At 43.0% G+C, this 19,979-nt stretch overlaps 1 protein-coding gene across 1 annotated transcript in view; it reads left to right on the top strand.

The window, feature by feature from the left end:
* Dok5 (docking protein 5) overlaps nucleotides 1-19,979 on the top strand; it is a 97,815-nt gene that overhangs the window by 65,447 nt on the left and 12,389 nt on the right. The window contains exon 6 of the mRNA XM_090352882.1: nucleotides 7,853-7,988. Coding sequence (XP_090209008.1) covers nucleotides 7,853-7,988 — 136 coding nt within the window. The remainder of the gene's footprint in view (nucleotides 1-7,852; nucleotides 7,989-19,979) is intronic.

The raw sequence follows: 19,979 nt of genomic DNA on the forward strand, positions 1-19,979 counted from the left end.
GATCAAGGAGAAGAATAGGTGGATTGCATTCTTAGGATGTTAACTCATTTCTCAAGAAGCACAGAAGGTAGAAGGAGCATTGGTTTATGAGTCAGAGAGACCCAGGAGCTCACCTCTATTTTTTTTTATTAGCTGGTGACCTTGGACAGAAGGTTTGAAGTCATGTGTTGATCCGTATAATGGCTCCCATGCAGGGATGCAGCAGGTGAAAATCGTGATTTGTGTAGTTGTCTTAGAAGGCAGCTATGCTCTTCCTGAGAATGTTTGACATTCTGTTGTGATCACTTTTTTTTTTTTTTGCAAGTCCTGGGCTTGAGCTCAGGGCCTGAGCACTGTCCTTGGGCTTTCTCAAGGCTAGAGCCCTACCACTTGAGCCTCAGAACCACTTCTGGCTTTTTTCTGTGTATGTGGTACCGAGGTATCGAACCCGGGTCTTCGTGCATGCTAGGCAAGCACTTTAACCACTAGGCCAAACTCCTGGCCCCTGTGATCACTTTTTGAGCTGGATCTGGTTTTGCAGGATACCAAAAGCATTAGATGCACACTGGGTGATATTCTACTTTATGTTTTGTCTGAAATTCAAAGATAAACTTGTATAGTTACTACCAAGATGCTCTGGGTCACAAGATAATTTGTGTTCCTTGGGGCATAAAGGTTTCATATCTGCTTGATTTTTCTAGTGAAGATAATTTTTCCTTTACTATTTTTAGGCATGTTCAAAACAAGACAGTTTCACATGAACTGAGATAATATTTTCTTCTCCCTTTAAGAAGTGAGCAGGAGTGAAACTAGGTACCAAGTACTGAGTGTTCGCATATCCACCATACAGCTGCCAAACTTTAAAATTTAATTCCCATTGGACACAGGGACTCTTCTTCCCCAAAACTTGGGCAGAGATCTTTCCACAGTCAGCTGATCCTTGCTGAGGGGCCCCAGCAACATTAACAGTGGTGCACATGCAATAAATAAAACTGGGAATTGAGCCGTGAAGTAGAAGTACAATTCTGCTCTATACTGGCAATGGGAACGTCATCCCTGTAAAGTGGTACCTAGTGTATTCTTTATCCCCAAGGTAGCTATGGAGAGTAAAGGCACCTGTGAAAATGCTGAGGCTAGCACCGGGTGGGTAGCAAGCTCAAGCCAAACTAATAAAGGCAAGAAACTCATTGGGGCCTGACTCAAGGTTTAGAGATTCTGGTTGTGAGGCATGAACTCAGTGCCTGGGTAATATCCTGAGTCTCGTTGTGTTTAAGGCTAGTGCTCTAACACTTGAGCCACAGCACTACTTCCAGTTTTTGAATGGTTAATTGGAGATAAGAGTCTCATGGGGACTTTTCTTCCTGGGCTGGCTTTGAACCATGATCCTCAGACCTCAGCCTCCTGAGTAGCTAGGATTACAAGGTGTGAGCCACCAAGGCCTGGCAATGTTACTTCTTAGGTTAAAAATGTTTTTAGCCTTTAGGTTGTTCCTTTCCACTTTAAGATTCTGAAACCACACTTAAGCAGACATCCCTTGTTAGGAGGTTTTGATTTTCCAAGGGAAGATCTGACAAACAGGACGAGCAGGAAGCTTCAACTGCAGCTATATCCCCACAGAACCCTACCCAAATGCTACTGTTTGAGGAAGGGTGGCAGGTGACCAGTGAATTTTCTTGATTTTCTTGTTCATTTTGCAGCTGGCTGTGAGGAGTGTGCTTCAATATCAGTCCCCACCTCCCCTCCTGCCTGATTTAAATTAATACTCTGAGTTTTGCACCTGCTGCAGTGAGGAAAAACTCAGGTGACATTTGGCAGAACTGGCTAAATAATTTCCACACCTGAGTACCTTTCTTTATCAGACGGGGAGTCTCTCTGGTGCTTTTTGACATCATTTTAAGGGAAACATTAAGCTATACCAAGAATATGTGAAAACTCAAAATGCCTGTATAAATGCTTTCCCTAAATGAAGTGCAAGAATTTGTTGTTGTTGTTTTTTAATGCCTTTTTGGATATAAAGGCATCTGGAGAGCCTTGGAAAAGAAATCCCAGCTTTCTTAGATAGTTTTTCCCTGAGAGGGAACTAACTAGTGTGATAACTTCATGGAGTGGGAAGAAGGTTTCTCCTCTAATTGACACCATCTTACTGGTGTCTTTAGAACATTCACTATTTGTTTTCTTGCCTCTTAGCTACTTGTAACTTTCTTATTTCTGAATTATTATAGATGGACATACTCATTATTAGTAAAGGACCAGAAACAAATGAACGGTATCTGTATAGGAATTTTTCCTTCGATGTCGGTGGTGGTGATAGGATGCTGGATTTCACACACTGCCCTCTACCCCTCCACCAGGAGGCATGAGAGTCTCTTCATTGCTGTGACCAGTCTTTTGTGTAACTTTCCTCCTTCTTCACTCCCACTTAAGCCCTCTCCAGAGCTGCTGTTAGCTTTTGAGATTGGCATGTTGTCTTGGTGGTTTGGGGATTGTGCCATCTGTGGCTGTCGGGGTTTGAAGTTTGTCAAGGCTATTCAGGGTCGGTGTTGTGTTTGGTGTGATGGGGACGTGGTGATGTGGGAACTTAACTGGAAGGAGGAAAGGTTTGGATCGCCTGAGGCAGAAGTGTTCAACATCACATTCTTCCTGATTGTGCTGGTGGCTTTATGAAATTTTCTTATACAATAGATGAGAAACCACAATCCTATTGCTGACAGGGCCCTTTGTTCCTCATTAGCCTGTATGTCTGAAAGGATTTCAGTTCTGAGAGCCAGGCACTCATGATGACATCGTGTATGAAGTCACAGTTTTACCTTTCCAATGCCATCTTCATCAATGCTTTGTTACTGCATGCCAGCTCTCAGCCAGACACTGGGCTGGGTGAAGGCCTTGGAGAGAAGCAGAGCAAGATTACAGTGGGCAGAAGCTTAGCGAGGGTCTCTCTACATCTGAGCTGGGGTATTTGTGTGTGAAATCCCTAAGGAAAGGAGGATTTCTGAGCCTTTGAGGCACAATTAGGCACACTTCAACACGTCCCATCTCATGCCATCTCAGGGCCATCCTACGGTACGTGGTGGTGGTGTAGTACATGGGATCCTTTTGTGTACCTTGATCCCTCAGAACTCCAAAAAAGGCCTGATGACGTGAGGTACTCCTTTGTCATCATTATTCACCACATCACCCCACTTGCCTGCTGTGGCTGTTTTTAAGCACTGCAGGTTAAACAGTGGATGCAACATGTGAGGTTTTTTTGTCCTTATGAAACTTAATGAAGAAGAAGGCTAGAGACTGTGGTCAACATTTTAAAAGGCATAATGCATTAAGTCCCTTAGTGAAAAAAAAATGACGTTAGGGGAGGCAGTAGCAAGTGTTGGAGAAAGGATGTGGTTTAAAGAAAGACATCAAGCTGGTTGCAGTGGTTTACTCCTGTAATCCTCACTACTCAGGAGGCTGAGATCTGAGGATCACGCTTCAGAGCCAGGCCAGACATGAAACTCATCTCCAGTTAACCACTAGAAAAACCAGAAGTGGCTCAAGTGGTAGAGCACTAGCCTTGAGCTAAAGAGCTCAGGGACAGTGCCCAGGCCCAAAGTTCAAGCCCCACGACTGAACAACAACAAAGAAGATATCAGAGGGCCTGGCTTTTCTGAGTTGGTGATATTGAAATTTATTACATGAAGTGAGACAGAGAAAGACGTTAGAGGTAGAGGGAGAGCATTATATCCAGGAAGTGGATAGAAAAGGTGCTGAGGCGGAAGTGCTTAAGCAGAACCAGGCTGCTGAGCAGAGCAGGTAGGGGAGGGGTACAGTGAGAGGGGACGTTACAAACCCAGCAACCCACGGGGATTGCATGCAGTTGGACAACTGGAATTAGAGAGAACATTCCCAAGATGCCCTCATGTCGGAGTTCAGTGATGTTTGTGGATCACCCAAAAGCAAGCCCTCGTTTGGCAACTCAGTGAGCGATTCCATTCCATTCCACTCCTCTCCACTCCACTCCATTCATCTTCCTCATCATTCTTGCTTCCCGTCTCGTATTCTGGGTTGTGGTCACCCACATCTCCTTCCAGAGAAGGTACAGTTGGGCTTTCTTCCTGAAGTTTTCTTTGGCTGCCATACTTTTAAGAGGATAGAATAACGTAAAGGATTAAATGCTCATTGGATGCCCGATCACAAAGTGCAAAACACACTCTCCCAACTGAAACTCAGGAGGCTGGGTGAGTGTTACCTCCTCCATTTGAGTTGTGAGGTCACTGAAATTGAGGAGAGTGGGAGGAGTTTGCCCAAGGCCCGACTCCTGAATAAGAGAGCTGGGAACGGGATTCCCTTCTTGTGACCATCCAGAGCTCTAGAAACTGATCCCGAGTCTCTCAAAATGTGGTGATGACTTGAGGCAACAAAAGCCTAATAATGGTGAAAAAGTAATTTCTTTGCAATCTTTTGATCCTCTTCATGAAAACTGTGGGCAGTTTTAATCAGTTCTGCCCTATCTTACACACATCTCAATCTTTTCTAATTTACTAGTTACTAAGAAAGCAAAGATCCACCTAAGATCTTTGACAAGGGTTAAAAGCAAATAGATACAGAGAAAGAAGGAAACAGTCCCTAAGAAATCAATCATATGGATTTGCTATTTTTCCCTTAGAGTATCTATTCTGTATTGTGTGTTTTTAGAGAGAGGAGAGGCAGACATTGCTATGTTATGCTATATAAGACCATTAGTTTTTTTTAACTTCCTTTTTTTTAATTCCCATTTTCTCCTTACTGTCTTGGGCCATTAGCCTATTATTTTGTTGAGATGAAGGCCTATAGTAGCATTGTAATGCGTCGTGAAGCTGTTTATCAGACTGCTCCACATGAGTCAACTGAACCTTCAAGAACTTCATGGGAAGGTCAGGTTTGTTCATTTTGCATCTTCCTAGGTCATGCTGTCCAGCTGAAGGACACGTGCTATCTAACAGATGGTCAGAAGTCCCAGCTGTCAAACTAAAGGCCTAATTTCTATTCTATTTCAGAGCTCTTAATGCATTTTGTCTCTTTAGACCACTTGGGGGGCCTTGTGGCCAGATTTGCTGATCACTCTGTTGGAATAGAGGTGCTGACACTTAGAATTTAGGTGACATAGACGAGTGCCCTTGACTCGTACTTCTAGTTTTAACTACTTTTGGGTCTGAGAAGGAGGATCATGGTTTGAGGCCAGCAGGACAGGCAGTTTGCAAGATGCAATCTCAAAAGGAATGGACACATAAAGGAGCAGAGGGGTGACTCAAGCAGTAGAGCAGTAGGTCATCTAGTAAGCTCGAGGCCCTAAATTCAAACCCCAATCCCAATACAAAGATAAAGAGATTTCAGTATTTTCTTAATCTGGAACTGTGGCTCCACTACAGATATCTCCCCTACACTGTGGCTGTGTGCTTGCTGTGGTGCTTGAACACCATCTGGGTTCCCTATTAACCGCACAGCTCTGCTCCATTGTTCTGTGATGCTGCTGGTGTGAACAGAGGAGTTGTATCCAGTCACTCCCACTACCTGAGCTCTGCTGGGATCTGAGGATGTGATTGCTGGTTCTTTCTGTAAAGTGTGTGTGTGTGTGTGTGTGTGTGTACTTGTATAACATGTGTATGCTTCTGTATTTGTATATATGCATGTGTGTATATGTTCATGTATTTGCAAGAGGTGTATTTATACATGTATGTATATATACATGCATACATGTGATTGTGTCCATATATGTGTGCATATGTGTATGTGTGTATGTGTTTTCAAGACCTCCAGTCATAGGCAAGCATGTTTGATAGTGTACTTATTTTTACGTCCTTTTAGTAAATTTTAGGAATTTAAATGTCCTTGAAGAGTATGGATTCATTATTGTTATTATTTTTTTTATTAAAAGTGGATAAAAGTAGTTTTCTGTGGTTTTATTTTATTTTTTTATCAAAACTGGATAAAAGTGGTTTTCAGAGTAGATCTTGGGTTATAATAGACTAAGCATTCTACCACCAGAGTTAAAAAGTGATAGAAAAGAAAATACAATTGATCCACAGACACCAGGCCACAATGTAAGTTTTTTTTTTAAATTTTTTTTATTGTAATTAGTAAAAGGGTTACATGGTATTTGCCAGATAGAAGGTGCATTAATTCACATACATTGATACCCTTTCACATGTCTTGGTACCCATTTCCCTCCCCCCCACCCCCCACCCGTCTTGGCTTTCCCCCCTTCCCTATCAAATTTCAAATATCCAAATACAAATAAATTCAATATATCAGATAACAAAGTGAGATACTATACCAATATGAGATAACCAAGGGACAGCAAAGGAGATGAGAGACAACATAGTACATTAAGGACAACAATCATTCATTATATGGCTTTTGTTTCAATATCCTGGAGGTCCTTTCAATTAGCTTCACATTATATAGCCTTATATATCAAGATTTTGCTCTATTGCAGATCTCACAATGTAAGTTTTATTTTGTCTGTGGATTGCAGTTCAATAAAAACAAAACCTTTAAAGACCAATGGACTGCGGGCTTGAGAAACATAACTGCAAAGTTCATATTAATCCATTGTCCTACAGGTGTTTACAGTAACAGATGCCGTCATCCCTCCTAGTCTAAGCTTGCCATGTAAGTAGGAAAATAAGCAGTGGCCTCTTCTCTATGAGAACAGCTCCCTGCTTTGCTTCCTTAAAAGAGTCAGTAAGGTTAACTCCTCCTCTTAATGAATTCATGCATTCACATTTGAAAGGGCAGTCAGGTTTTTATGGTGTGATATATAGGCGAAAGAGGCGGCTGAAGGGGTTGAAGTGTTTCCTGTAGGATATCTTCATAAAGGACATGACAAATGTCTTGTATTTTAGGTTTACTTCTTTATTGGATTAGAAAGATTTAGTGATTAAAATTCCACAATCAATTTTATGAACAAATTCTTTATCTTAATGCACTAAAACAGCTGTTTTTTTCTTTTCTCCTAGCCTCTGGCCCCCACTAATGAAATTCAAGCTAAGATAATTTTGACCAGTTGCCCAGGCCCTGCCATGTATGTGGGAAATTGCTGTATGGCCACTGGTGTTGTAGAAAAGTAGATAGGGACAAACCTTCCTTGCTTTATTGCATGAATTTCATATTATGGTGGCATAGATAAATTAACAGTAGCTTGAGCTGAAGGTTTGCTTAGTTTCCTTTCTACAGGATTTTTTTTTGACATTTGTTTGGGCCCTCTGGTTTTTCATGGTCTGGGGTGGATACAGCCCTCTTCTTAATGTCTGACCTCAGCGATCAAACCCATGCAGCTTTGCTGAAGAGCTCCCCTTGTCTTTCAAACATTATTCAACACACACATGCTCATTAGGAGGAAAGAAGGTAGGTTAGGTGCATCGATGCATTGCTGTATTGCAGTGAGTAGAGTTGGGTGACAACAATTTTGATCAGAGTTTTCAGAAAAATCCTTCAGGCTATCATTGGTAAGGCAAGTGAGAACAGAATTGTCCTTTCTGGTTAAAGCTGCTGGGGATGGCTTCTGATGAGACTCCTTTCCTGGGCTGGGGGAAAGAGGAATGCTGGAGCCCAGCTTTCCTCCCTGGGAATGGAAGGCGAAGTGTGTGGATTACACAGAGAGCCGAGACAGGGCTTTGTTGGGAATTCTTGGCTTTTCATTGTGATTGAAAAAACAATCATTCATCACATGGTAGCCCAGAGTGTGGGCTCCCTGCTTGTGGTTCTAGTCTTGAACTGGATACTGGGAATGTTTTGATCCTTGTTCACTCTGTGTGGTACATGTATGTAAGAATCCTGGTTGCATGAAGACATGGGTGTGAGATTTTAGTTCTTGGGACTCCCGGGAGCTGGGTTTTCAGCGTCTTCTTTGTCTTTTCAGGATGTGTGAGACTGGTGAAGGGCTGTTTATCTTTCAAACGCGAGACGGCGAGGCCATCTACCAAAAGGTTCATTCAGCTGCCCTGGCCATTGCTGAGCAGCACGAGCGCTTGCTACAGAGCGTGAAAAATTCAATGGTACGTGCGGAATTTCTCCCTTTCTACTCAGTGTTTGCTTGGGGAGTATACTTGGGTAATTTTGGTGCCAAACAATTTGGCCCGTATGATCTGAGCAGATGGCTTCCTTCTATACTCAGCAATGTGCACTGTGGAGACTAGATGCCATCCTAAGTGTTCAGTTGAAAAAACCACAACTGCGTATTTGCCTTCTTTGTGATTATTGTATGTGGTTATCTATCTTAAATTCCATTTGAATGTATACCATCATCTATAGATAGAATTGTATGGATTATTACCTATGGTAGACATGATTTCTAATGCCAACAGAGGCTGGAGAGAAAGTAAAAAGGACTGAAGAGGGTTGAGGGGAACTGAGAATGAGAAAAGCTCCTCGGGGATCTCTGTCTATGTAGAATACAGTCTAGGGAAATGAACTCGCTTCATTTCAAATAGCAACAGGTTTGGGGCCAATGAACACCTGACATGCTGACATATCTATGTGGTCACTGATGCTTTAGTGTGCCAGAAATAGTGTGCCACAAATAGTGGAGGTGAACTGTGTTCTGAAGACATATTTCTCCTTTCCCCTTGACACTATATATCAGACTAAGTGTGATTCTGCAGTCTCTCGTGTGAAGGAATGTAAACTTAAGCAATCTTAATAAATTCATGGAGGTTAAATGAGCACAATCACATTTAATACCTGGAAAGAGACACAATTAAAATGAGCTGTTTGGTGTGGTAAGGGCAGAGCAGTTTCAATCTTTGTGAGTTATGCCTATGGGATAATAGCATTTACAGGGGCAATGAGATGACAAAGCATATCAAAGATAAGATTATTCCAGAGCTGACACTGGCTTTTCCCCAGTGACCTGTCACACTGCAAGCCAGGACAAAAACTTGCAAATGTTATAGTAATGGTGGGATCATAAGGACTGTTGCAACTTTTCCTGCTGTTATAGCACAGAAGTAGCTGCAGAAAAAAGATGTCATGAAGTGGGAGAGAGTATATTTAAAAACACAGCATTTCATACCACTTGCTCATTTAATAAAAACGGTATTCCTTTGCCTTCCCCTCCCGCCAATCATTTGAAAATATTTATTTGAAAACAACCACAACATGTGTTCTTGCTTATTATAAATGGTACAAAAACGGGCAGCAGGCCAGATTTGGCCGGAAAGCCAGAGGCTGCTGTTGGAAAGACTTGCGAACTGGACTTGTGAACACATCGCCAGCGTCCGTGCTAAGTGGCCTTGCATGAGTGAAGTGGGGGCGCGGAATACCAGATATTTGGTAGAATATTATTCTGGTTGAGCTCTAGGGTATTTTTTTCATTGATTAACATTGCCACAGCTCACCTATACCTCACCCTGCATGATAATCAAAGTGCATTTTGAGCTATTCGTGTGGAGACGTGAATAGAACAAAAGGTAACAACCGGAGAGAGGCTTAGCTCTGTTTGCTGCATGGTCTTGAGTGGGAGAAATACCACATCCAATTTACACTTGAACTTTCCCCATCATCTCTCCCAGATCTCAGATCTTCACACTGCAGGTCTCAGGATTTCCCTGTCTTTATCATTTCACACAACCCATCTCTTATCATCTCTCCCTCCTCTCTGGTATGTGTCTGTTTGGGGGAAGCTCGATAATGATGGTCAGCACGGCCAGGGTAGACACAGTTACAGGGGGATGTAGGCCAATGCGGTCAGTGGGGGACTTAGAATCCCTCCCATGATGCAGAGCTAGTTCTAGCACTAACACTGGATTATTCCATCCCTGTGGAGAAGGACAAAGCTCTCCCTCTCCCCAAGTGCCATTCTTCTTTGCAAAAATGAAAAAGGTAATAAATGGTATTTATATTAGAGTCCTCCTGTAGTCTTTAGTGAGATATGGCTGTGATGCTTCCAATATCATGTAATAAATGCATGTGGAAGGTAGCTGGTGTTTTTCCTGTTTGTGATAGCTGAGGCTTCGTCACTATTGGTGTCAGTAGCTGAGCAGATAAGTTGATTTGGATTGATCCTAATAATGGCTTGATGAATTCTAGCAACAAACATCCATCTCCCTCCCTCCCTCCCTTCCTCCCTCCTTCCTTTCCTTCCCTCATTCCCTCTGTCTGTCTCCTTCCTCTTTTCCTCCTTTCTTTTCTTCTTTCCATCTTTTTTCTTTCTATCCTCGCCTTACTATTCTCTTATTTGCATGCTTGTTTTGTCTGTTTCCTTTTTTTTTATTAAGACTCATACTTTAGTTGTACAAAGGGGTTTCTTATGCCATATCTGCATACAGATATCCCTCTCTCCCATCCCACCTTTCCCTCTTCTTTAAAGAGTTTCATCAGGTTTTTTGTTACTTTTATATACGTATATAGTATACACTGTCCTTATTCAACCTCATTCACTTTCTCCATTCACCTCTCCTGCATCTGTCTTCCCTCTCTGTGTCTGTCTTTAATTACAGAAATCCTGAAGTCAGAATTGAGGGAATATAGAATGATTCCATTTGACAGTTTTAGAAGATCAGTTTTCACATTGCAATACAGTTCAGTTAGTGGAAGATTGAATGAATGGATGGCTGGTAGGTGGGGTAAGGGGGAGGGAGATGGAAAGAGAGAGAGAGAGAGACAGAGAGAGAGAGAGACAGAGAGAGACAGAGAGAGAGAGACAGAGAGAGAGACAGACAGAGAGACAGACAGAGACAGAGAGAGAGAGAGAGAGAGAGAGAGAGAGAGAGAGAGAGAGAGAGAGAGAGAGAGAGAGAGAGAGAGAGAGAGAGAGAGAGAGTGCACGCGCACCGGAGCCATGAAATACAATGCATGCCATTTAAAATTTACAGAGAAACACAACATCACAGTCATAGTAAACTTATGTATCCAGCACATTTGATGCTTTTAAGCTCCTTAAGAAGTTTTTGTAAGATTATCTTATTTATAAAGCCATAATGAGCGTAAGTTGATGCTTGAAAGACAGGCTTTGCATACATATTTTTTATTTTCAATCTACTCATTTCCATTAAAAATTAATCAATACTGAGTAATTTATTCAGATCATCCATTTGCAAATTTAACTAGAAAATAATGTCATCTGCTCTTAATTTGCTGTATGCTTCATAAGTTTTATAAAACAAATGCTTTTTTAGAGGGAGGTCTCCCTGCTGTGAGATCGGAGTCACAAGAACAGTAACTGGGCCCTGTGAAAAGCTTAGCCCATAGGTATTTAATCAGTGCCTGATTAGGGGGAAAAAAGAGATATCATGATAAGATGGAATGGATGGAAACAACATTGCTGGCCTGTCTTGTGGGATTTATTTGTGGATTTTTCTCTAACCAGAGCAGATCTACCCATGAATCTAGACGTATTGTCTGCTGATAATGGCTCTCACAGCACTGATAAGTCAGTAGATGATTCGGATAAATGAATGCGTGGTTGAGGGAGAGAATAGATGGAGAGAGGGAGGAGAAGATTATAATTGGAGATTGGAAAAGCTCCCCTATGGCCTTCGCCTCATTATCAGGAGCCCTAACTCACTGGTCATTGTCACTGAGGTAAGGTTCTCAAGCCTGCAGGGAGAGGCTGTGCCATGAAACCTGTATCAGTCAGATGTCTTGTCCTAGCACAAAGCCACAGGATCATTCCGGTCACTCAGCATTCCAAAGCTCATGAAGATGAGTCTGTAGTTAGCTGAATAGTGGTCCCACAAAGATGTCCGTGTATGAATCCTTGGAACCAGATAATGTCATCTTACCTGGCAAGAGGGACTTTTCAGATGTTATTTAGTTAAGGATCTTGAAGACATGTCCTAATAATACATGTGATAATAATACTATAGTTATACCACTGATAATACTGGTGGGCATAATATTATCATCATCAAAGAGCTGCTATAACAGGCAAGTAAAACAGAGTTGAGTGACAGCCAGATAGAGGCCACGTAGGGATAGGGGTAGAAGCCAGTGAGTGACTTAGAGGTGCTCTGCTTTGGCTTTGAAGGTAGACAGTGCTCCATAAACCAGATCATTCAGGTGGCAACTGAACCCTAGAAAGCCATGGATACAGATTGCCTTCTAAGTTCACAGCCTGAAACTGTGGAGCTCATGGTTACTGCGGCCATAAATTCAGGATTTTTTTTTTTAATCTTCCTAATCCCTTTTCCTGGGACAATTTGCCTCACTCCCTTGAGGAGTATAAAGCTCTAATGTTCCCACTAAGCAGGAGATTTCAGAAAAGTATATATCAAGTTCTATCTAGAAAACCCAGAAAGCTTCAAAAAGCAAAGAAGAAAAAAAAAGTCTCCTTTCTCTTGGTACCATTGATTTTATGTCTTAGAGTTCTTTCTCTGCTTTCCCACATTTCAAGTTCAAGGTGTCTCATTACTTGCTGTACACAGGGGGCTAACAGTGGTGGGGGGCTGGGCCAGGGGAGTCAGGAGAAGGAGGAACTGTTGGATGCAGTGGAAGCTGGCAGTGAGCCCTTTGCGTGCTCTAGAGCTGCCTGCCCTCCTGCAGGGGAAGCAGCAGAGCCCAGAGACAGCTCGGGTCCTCCCTGGAGCAGTTTAGCTATTTTTTGCCACCACTGAGAGCAGTGTCTGTGACAAAGTCTAATTTTGGAACAAGGAGTGGCAGAGCGTGGGATGTTTCTCATTCCACAACTAGGCCTGTCATTTTTAGAATTTCCTTCAAGGAGAGAGCCGCAGGGTGAAGAATGCTTGCGATTTAGCGGGTTTTTTTCTGGGGCTACAATTTGGGCTCTATTGGGGAGTGACATCCATGCCCCAAGGTGACTTCTGTCTGACACCCTGGGTCCTTGATTACACACAGGCTAAAGAGTAAAACCCACCAAGCGGTCCCATCACCTCTTTTTACATGCTCCTTAAGTGGATTTACGTCAGAACTGAATTTTACAAGTGAAGTTTGTCAGCGAATTTCTAGAGTTTCTGTCATTCTTAAAACCAGAGCCACTTAGACTTGGCCTAATTTTGAAAATGTTAGGCTACACGTTAAAAAAGAAAAAGAAAGTATAACCAGATGCGAGTTATAGTTGTAGTGCAGGTTGTATTGGTAACCAAAGAAATCGTGAATGTAGACACTAGTCACACACTGACGTGGACTCCAGTGGGGTTTCCTATGAGCAAACACTTCTGCCAGCCTTTTCCCCTACTCTTCTTCTACACCCCTCTGTCCCCCTTCGTCACTTTCTACATCTTTTATTTGTGGACTCTTGTTAATTAAGTTAACATGAACATACTTGAAAAAGAAATTACAAGCTAAATGCGGTTGCTTATGCCTGTAATCCTAGCTACTCAGGAAGCTGAGATCTGAGGCTCACAGTTCACAGCCAGCCAGGCCACTAAAGAACGCGAGACTCTTATCTCCAATTAAGCACTAGAAAACTTGAGAAATGGGGCTGTGGCTCCAGGGATAGGGCGGTAGCCTTGAGCTGAAGAGCTCTGGGACAGCACCTAGGCCCAGAGTTCAAACCCCATGACCCACACAAACAAACAAACAAAAAAAAATCACAAGCCTTTTTTTCTCCTCCTAAATTAAAATCTGTTTACACTCTGATATATTCCTATTTATACCCTGGCATATTACTTATCGAATACTCACATGGCAGGCTCTGTGTAGAGCATACAAGAATGCATAATCATTGTATATATTTAAAGGAACTTAAAATTTAGATAAGGAGCTCAGATTTATAGGCCTCCTAATGTATAGAAATGAAGTCTTATGAACTGCATTTGCTATGGTCTCCTTGGAGCTCATTTGCTCTTCTTCAAATTTACACATCTCTCTCTCTCTCTCTCTTTTTTGCCCAGTAGTAGTATTTCTAGGAGTTTATGTTAATGACTACTAAAAGTGAGGACTAGTACATAGCTTTCGTGTTGTAAACACATCTGTACCCCTTTCTATGACAGTATGTGGGTGTTTAAGAAATGACTGACCAAATGAAGCGCCCATGCTTATGGCTTATGACAGCAGAAACCCTTTAGAAAGGGGTTCAGTCTCCCCCGAAGAGTCTAGCCAGGGCGCATGATGTAATGGAGATTCTTGGAGGAGATTGTAATTAGGGACACACCCTGGGTGGTTGTGATTATTAGGACCACAGCACGGGGGTGGGGGAGGAAGTAGACACATATAGATGAGGCCGGGCAGAACTGGCCCCTTTTCACAGGACTTGATCAGCCCAGAAAGTCAAGTGTCTTTCTACACGATATAAATATACATGCTAATGTTGGCTACTTTTGGGGAAACAGACTAGTTGGAGCATCTGGGAAGGGAGTTTTTACATGTCTTTTAATGTCTCTGTCATCTTTTTTTTTTTTTTAAGAAACCATGGCTACATAATTATATTTGTAGAAATGGAAAGAGCAGCTGAGTTTCTGGGCAAGAGGCAGATGATGGGGGTAGGGGAATGTTGAAAATGTATGATTAAAAAGAATGATTTTAAGACCATATGTGGACAAATATAAAAGACTGAGAGGGAAATAGGAGTGGCTTACAGAGCCTGTCCCAGGTCCATGGCATTTTCTTGGAACAGGTTGTACCTGAGCTGAGTTTCAGGGTAAAGAAGTAGTATCTGCACACAGCTGCTGCTGCCTGTGCAGTGTCTGGTGAGTTCCTATATGATCCTGGAGAATTCACTATGTGAGGCACTAGCCAGACCTTCCATCTCGAGGATGGTCAGTTGATTTGGGTACTATCATGTCATTCTTGGGACTAAGGAGTCTGAAGTATGGACACACACCTGGGAAGTGATGAAGCCTGGACTTGAACTGAGTGACTACAGGCTCAATGTCAGCACTTGATGCACTATGTCCTACCCACAACACGATATTTATATTCGCTAAATTAAACTCCAAAGATGTACACAGAATTAGCCTGCATTTACAAGTAGACAGGATAATTACAGGCAAAGGTCAGGCCCTTCCTTAAATTTCTTTTCTATTGAGAAAAGATGAAAAAGAAAACCTAAACTCAGCTTTTGATCACTTCCTTTTCTGTCTCTTGCAACAACAGTAACAACAAAAAGAACTTGCCAGGCTGGGAATGTAGCTTAGTGGTAGAGTGCTTTCCTAGCATGCATGAAGCCCTGGGTTCGATTCCTCAGTACCATTTACACAGAAAAGGCCAGAAGTGGTGCTGTGGCTCAAGTGGTAGAGTGCTAGCCTTGAGTAAGAGAAGCTAAGAGACAGTGCCCAGGCCCTGAGTTCAAGCCCCTGTATTGGCTCCCTCACCCAAAACAACAAACAAACAAACAAAAAACATGAACTTGCCATGTGTGAAGTGCTTTATTTACTTATTGTTTCTTTGAAGAGGTAAGAAGTCTTGCTATGTAATCTAGGCTTGCCTTGCACTCATGATCCGCCATCTCCATCTTCCTGTTCCCAACCAACTACCTTCCTTCCTTCCTTCCTTCCTTCCTTCCTTCCTTCCTTCCTTCCTTCCTTCCTTCCTTCCCTTCTCTCCCCTCCCTCCTTCCCTCCCTCCCTCCGTCTGTCCCTCCCTTCCTCCCTTTCTTCCTTGCCTTTCTTTTTTTGGCTAATAATTCTGACTCTACCTAGCTCAGCATCCTAGTTCTTAAGCATTTGATTCAAATGCTTATTTAACGTGTTCGACTGATTCTGGTGAATTTACTCCCCTCTCCCCGCTAAAAAGTTATTAAAGGCAGAAGAAATCGTCCCATGGACCTATTAAATCAGAAGCCACTTTAGGTTTTATCCAGAATCAGTCATTTTTCCATATATCAGAGGCACTCACGGGGGTTCTGGATTGAGGTTGCCCCATTGGGCACATTCTCTATGTGAAAATTTATTAGCCACAACTGGCAATAGATAACCAGAAGAGCACATGGACGGGGAGCTCAGAGGAGGAGCTGGGATGGCGTCACATACTGTAGGCTTCAGGGTTCTGGGCCATCATTCGACCGTTCTTACAAAATAGGAAGTTGGTGTCTTAAAAGGTTTCTGTCCAGGTATGCATGGAGCTAGCCAAGTATGAAATGCAAGTCCTTCTATGTACTGTGAAATCTTACTTATTGGCTCCAGTTTAGACAACAGAGAAACACCGGTCAATATCTCACGTGGCCAGCCCAGGGCCAACTTCAGATTACCGAGGATCAACAGGGCGGGATGGAGCAAAGGATGGAAATCACAAATCCCATCTTTTCTCTCTCTTCACAAATGCACTTAGTTCCATAGAGCATGATAGGGCCAATCTGATAACTTGGGTTTTTTGCCTTGCACATTAATTTGAGAAACTGACCTTTGACAAGGTGGCTGTTCCAGTGGGCTGAATGCCTGTGGAGAGTAGGAATGATGCCTCATGTGTAGTTTATAAACTTGGTATGGCACAGGGCTTAAAGATCTGTTGAATGGACAAAATGAGGACTCCAGTAAATTGTAGAGAAAAAACTATCTAAAGCCAAAATGTCAACTCCAGTTCCTTCCCAGTACCCAAAGTTTATATTCCAAGAATGCTAGCTTTAAATGGCCATGGAGGGATGGGAGAATGCTCACATAACACGCAGGAAGCCCTGGGCTTGATTCCATAGTACCACATACACAGAAAAGGCCAGAAGTGGTGCTGTGGTTCAAGTGGCAGAGTGATAGCCTTGAGCAAAAAATGTCCAAGGACAGTGCCCAGGCCTTGAGTTCAAGCCTCAGGGCTGGTAAAAAAAACGGCCATGGAAAACTAGATCCCAGATACCCCATCCTACAAGTTGGTGAGGCTTTCATGAGTACCAGAGGTAAAGGCAGCAATGGTTTTGTCTTATGCATGTGACCCAGATGGGTATGAATAAATGCAAATCACTTACACTTACAAACATGCCATTGGAGTGCATCTGGTGCCTAGCAAAAATGCTGCTTTTCAAAATTTTGCCCCAAAAGGCTGCTTTTGTGAACAGTCTGCTGGTCAGGCAGAAAGTCGCATGGAGCCATTGTTCCAGTCAAGTTCCACTCACCAAGTCCCATCATCTTTGAATTTCTATCCTTATCAGGAAAGCAACCTTTCTTTCTGTTCCTTCCCTCCTTTGCTTCCTTCCTTCCTCCTTCCTTCCTTCCTTCCTTCCTTCCTTCCTTCCTTCCTTCCTTCCTTCCCTCCCTCCCTCCCTCCTTCCTTTCTTCCTTCCTTTCTTCCTTCCCTCCCTCCCTCCTTTCTTCCTTCTTTCCTTCCTTCCTTCCTTCCTCCCTTTCTTCCTCTTACTTCCTCCTCTCCTGATCTTTCTTCACTTTTCTCCCTATTCCCTGCCTTCTGTTCTCCTTTTCTCCCCATCTTTTTCTCTCTCTTCCTCTTTTCTTCCTCCCTTCCCCACTTCAGCAGTTGAAGAAGTAAGCACTCGTTCCACTTTTTGACAGCTCAGTAATATTCTGTGATGTCTTCATAGCATGCCCGTGACAGAAGCACCCATCATTTCATTTCACATGTCAGAACAAGGGAGAGGAAGCTGGAGAAGGTGAAGACAGCAATTTGGGTGGTTTGTGTCATACACCTTGTTAGGGCTGGAGTCAGGACTCAGCAGTCCATCTGGTGAGGCTCGATTTCTGTGGCAGTCCCGGAAGGGCATGAAAGAAAGGAAGGACGGTGGGATAGGAAAGTGCATGAGAGAGTTCAAATCTTGTTCCACAGATGACAGGGACATTTCAGTCCCACGGCTACCTCGACTTTCTGCCCATTGCCTTTTCTCTATGCTGTGAAATGAAATGCATGTGCTGTTATCAGTGTGAGCTGTCTTTTAGGATCTTCATTACGTAAGACTCATCCTTAAGACTTTAGTTAAGCCATGTTCATGGACCATTATGAATGGTAGTTCTAGAGTTTGAGGTTGGGGCTTACTCCTGGCAGAGCGACCTTCCATTGTGGTAACCTTTTTTATATATAAATATATTTTATTGTAATTAATAGAAGGGTTTACATTATATTTGCTAGGTAGAAGGTACACTAATTCATGTACATTGATACCCTTTCTCATGTCTTGGTCCCCATTTCCCTCCTCCCTACCCCCAAGTTCACCACCATTCATATTTGTTTTCCCCTCTGTAAAGTAGGAATCATATTACTACATGTGGGATAATTCATTGGCATAGTGCCGCCTTTTTCTGCTCCACCCAGAAGCAACCTGAGCTGGTGGTTTTTCTTTTCTTTTTCTTTCTTCTCTTTGGTACTGGAGTTGGCACTTAGTTAGGGCTTTGAGCTTGCTGGGCAGGCATTGTACCACTTGAGCCATGCCTCCAGCCCTGAGCTGTTCTTGTTGAATGAAACTAAGAGAAGTTATAGTGGTTAAGTGGAAGACAGATTATGGAGGATTCTTGTTGCCTTTGCTGATTCACTCATTTATTTGGGCAGTGCTTTCATCAAGGACACAGTCATCCACTTTTTCCTGTGCCTACTGGATGCCTGGATCCAGTAGACATGGATTCATGGAGAATCTTTCTGCCTTGCCCCTAAGAAGAGCTCTTCTCCAAAGAAGATTTGTTTTCCTCCATAAGAGAAAGCAGTTGTGGAGGCAGCCTAGGGTGTGACCAAAGCTGGGCTCTCTGTCATATGTAGCAAAAGCCTGGAGAAAAGAGGACAGGAGCCTGCAGTTCTGGACTTGCACTCAGCCTGAGGGGAAGAAACACACCCTGGAGCTTTCTTGGGGACTGAAAGTGGAGAAAGCCCCCGGTCTGAGAGTGAGGTCTGTAATGTGTCTCTCCTTGCTACAGGAGGTAGGGGGGCCAAAAGGATCTCAGCACAGCTGTGTGTCAGTCACCTGCCATGCTCCTGCAGCCACACACTGCTTGACTCTGTCACATTGCCTGCCTTGCTTCAGCAACCTGGGGAAAAAGACTCTGCATTTCTAATAGGTTTCAGGTGAAGCTAAGGCCCCTGGTGCAGGGAACACACTTTGAGAACTCTGCTCCAAGGCAAGAGTTGCTTGGTCCTGAAGAGGAAAATAATCACAAAAAAATCTGCTGTCTCAAGAAGAGACAAGGAGTAGAATGGGGACGGGAAAGAACACAGTATAGACTTTATTCTTTGAGTTCCTTTAGTGGGACAAAACCTCACGTTAAGACTTGCTGTCACGCAGCACCAGAATTATGCTGGGAGAAGACCACTTTGGGTGTGATTTTCTATTTGTCTTATTGCAATGGACATTTACAGGTGTACCATCGAATGTACTTACAGTGGACGAATGGATGTGTTGTAAGTTGTTACATCCTCTCAATGGAACACAAGATCCCTCTAAGAAATAATTTTCCCCTGGAGGCATAGGGAAGCGAACGTAATCCGGCAGGTGGAGGAATGCATGTGCACAGAGCTGGCCTGGTGGGTCTCTGCCCAGCCTTTCTAGGGGGATGGACTTAGCTTGGGCCAGGATAATTGCAGAATCTAGTCAGCATCAACTGGGTCTTTCTTCCAGAGGAACTGGTCACCAACCACTTAACACAGCAATTAGCATTTCAGGCAGTCTGTATTGATCACACAAACCCACTCCCAAGAATCCAGCCAATACATTCATCTCCATAATTGATGGCAGCTCCATGCCTCCCGTCATCCCCTGGGAGTACATCGGAGGTGTTGGGTGAACCCCACAGATACTATTTGTCAGGTACAGTGAACATGTTGCATAGTATACAAATCCATGTTGCGTTTTAAAGACTTTTTTAAAGAAAATTCATGGTAAGTGACCATTGTTCCCCTGGGTCTGGATTTTGTAAAAATCAGCCTAACATTTTATACTTCTGTCAATATATAGGCTGGAAACTACATTTGGTTTCTCTGAGAACTCTTCCTAGCCTCCTTTTAAATGGAGGTTTTCATGTTCTAGTGTCATTTAGAGGAGATTAACAGGCTGGGGCTGGAGATGCGCTGTGACCACACACGGGGTTGAATTTCCTTTCCTCATCCCTCAGCGCCTGCTCATAGTTCTTTAAGTTTGTGGATGGACTGTGTGCAAGTTATCAAGGAGTTGTGATTTATTTTCAGGTGTACGAATCTCAGTTTCCACATTTGTATTAAAAGCAAATGCA

Source organism: Megascapheus bottae, chromosome 18 (genome assembly GCF_031878675.1).
Source record: "Megascapheus bottae isolate mThoBot1 chromosome 18, mThoBot2.hap1, whole genome shotgun sequence".
Classification (NCBI taxonomy): domain Eukaryota; kingdom Metazoa; phylum Chordata; class Mammalia; order Rodentia; family Geomyidae; genus Megascapheus; species Megascapheus bottae.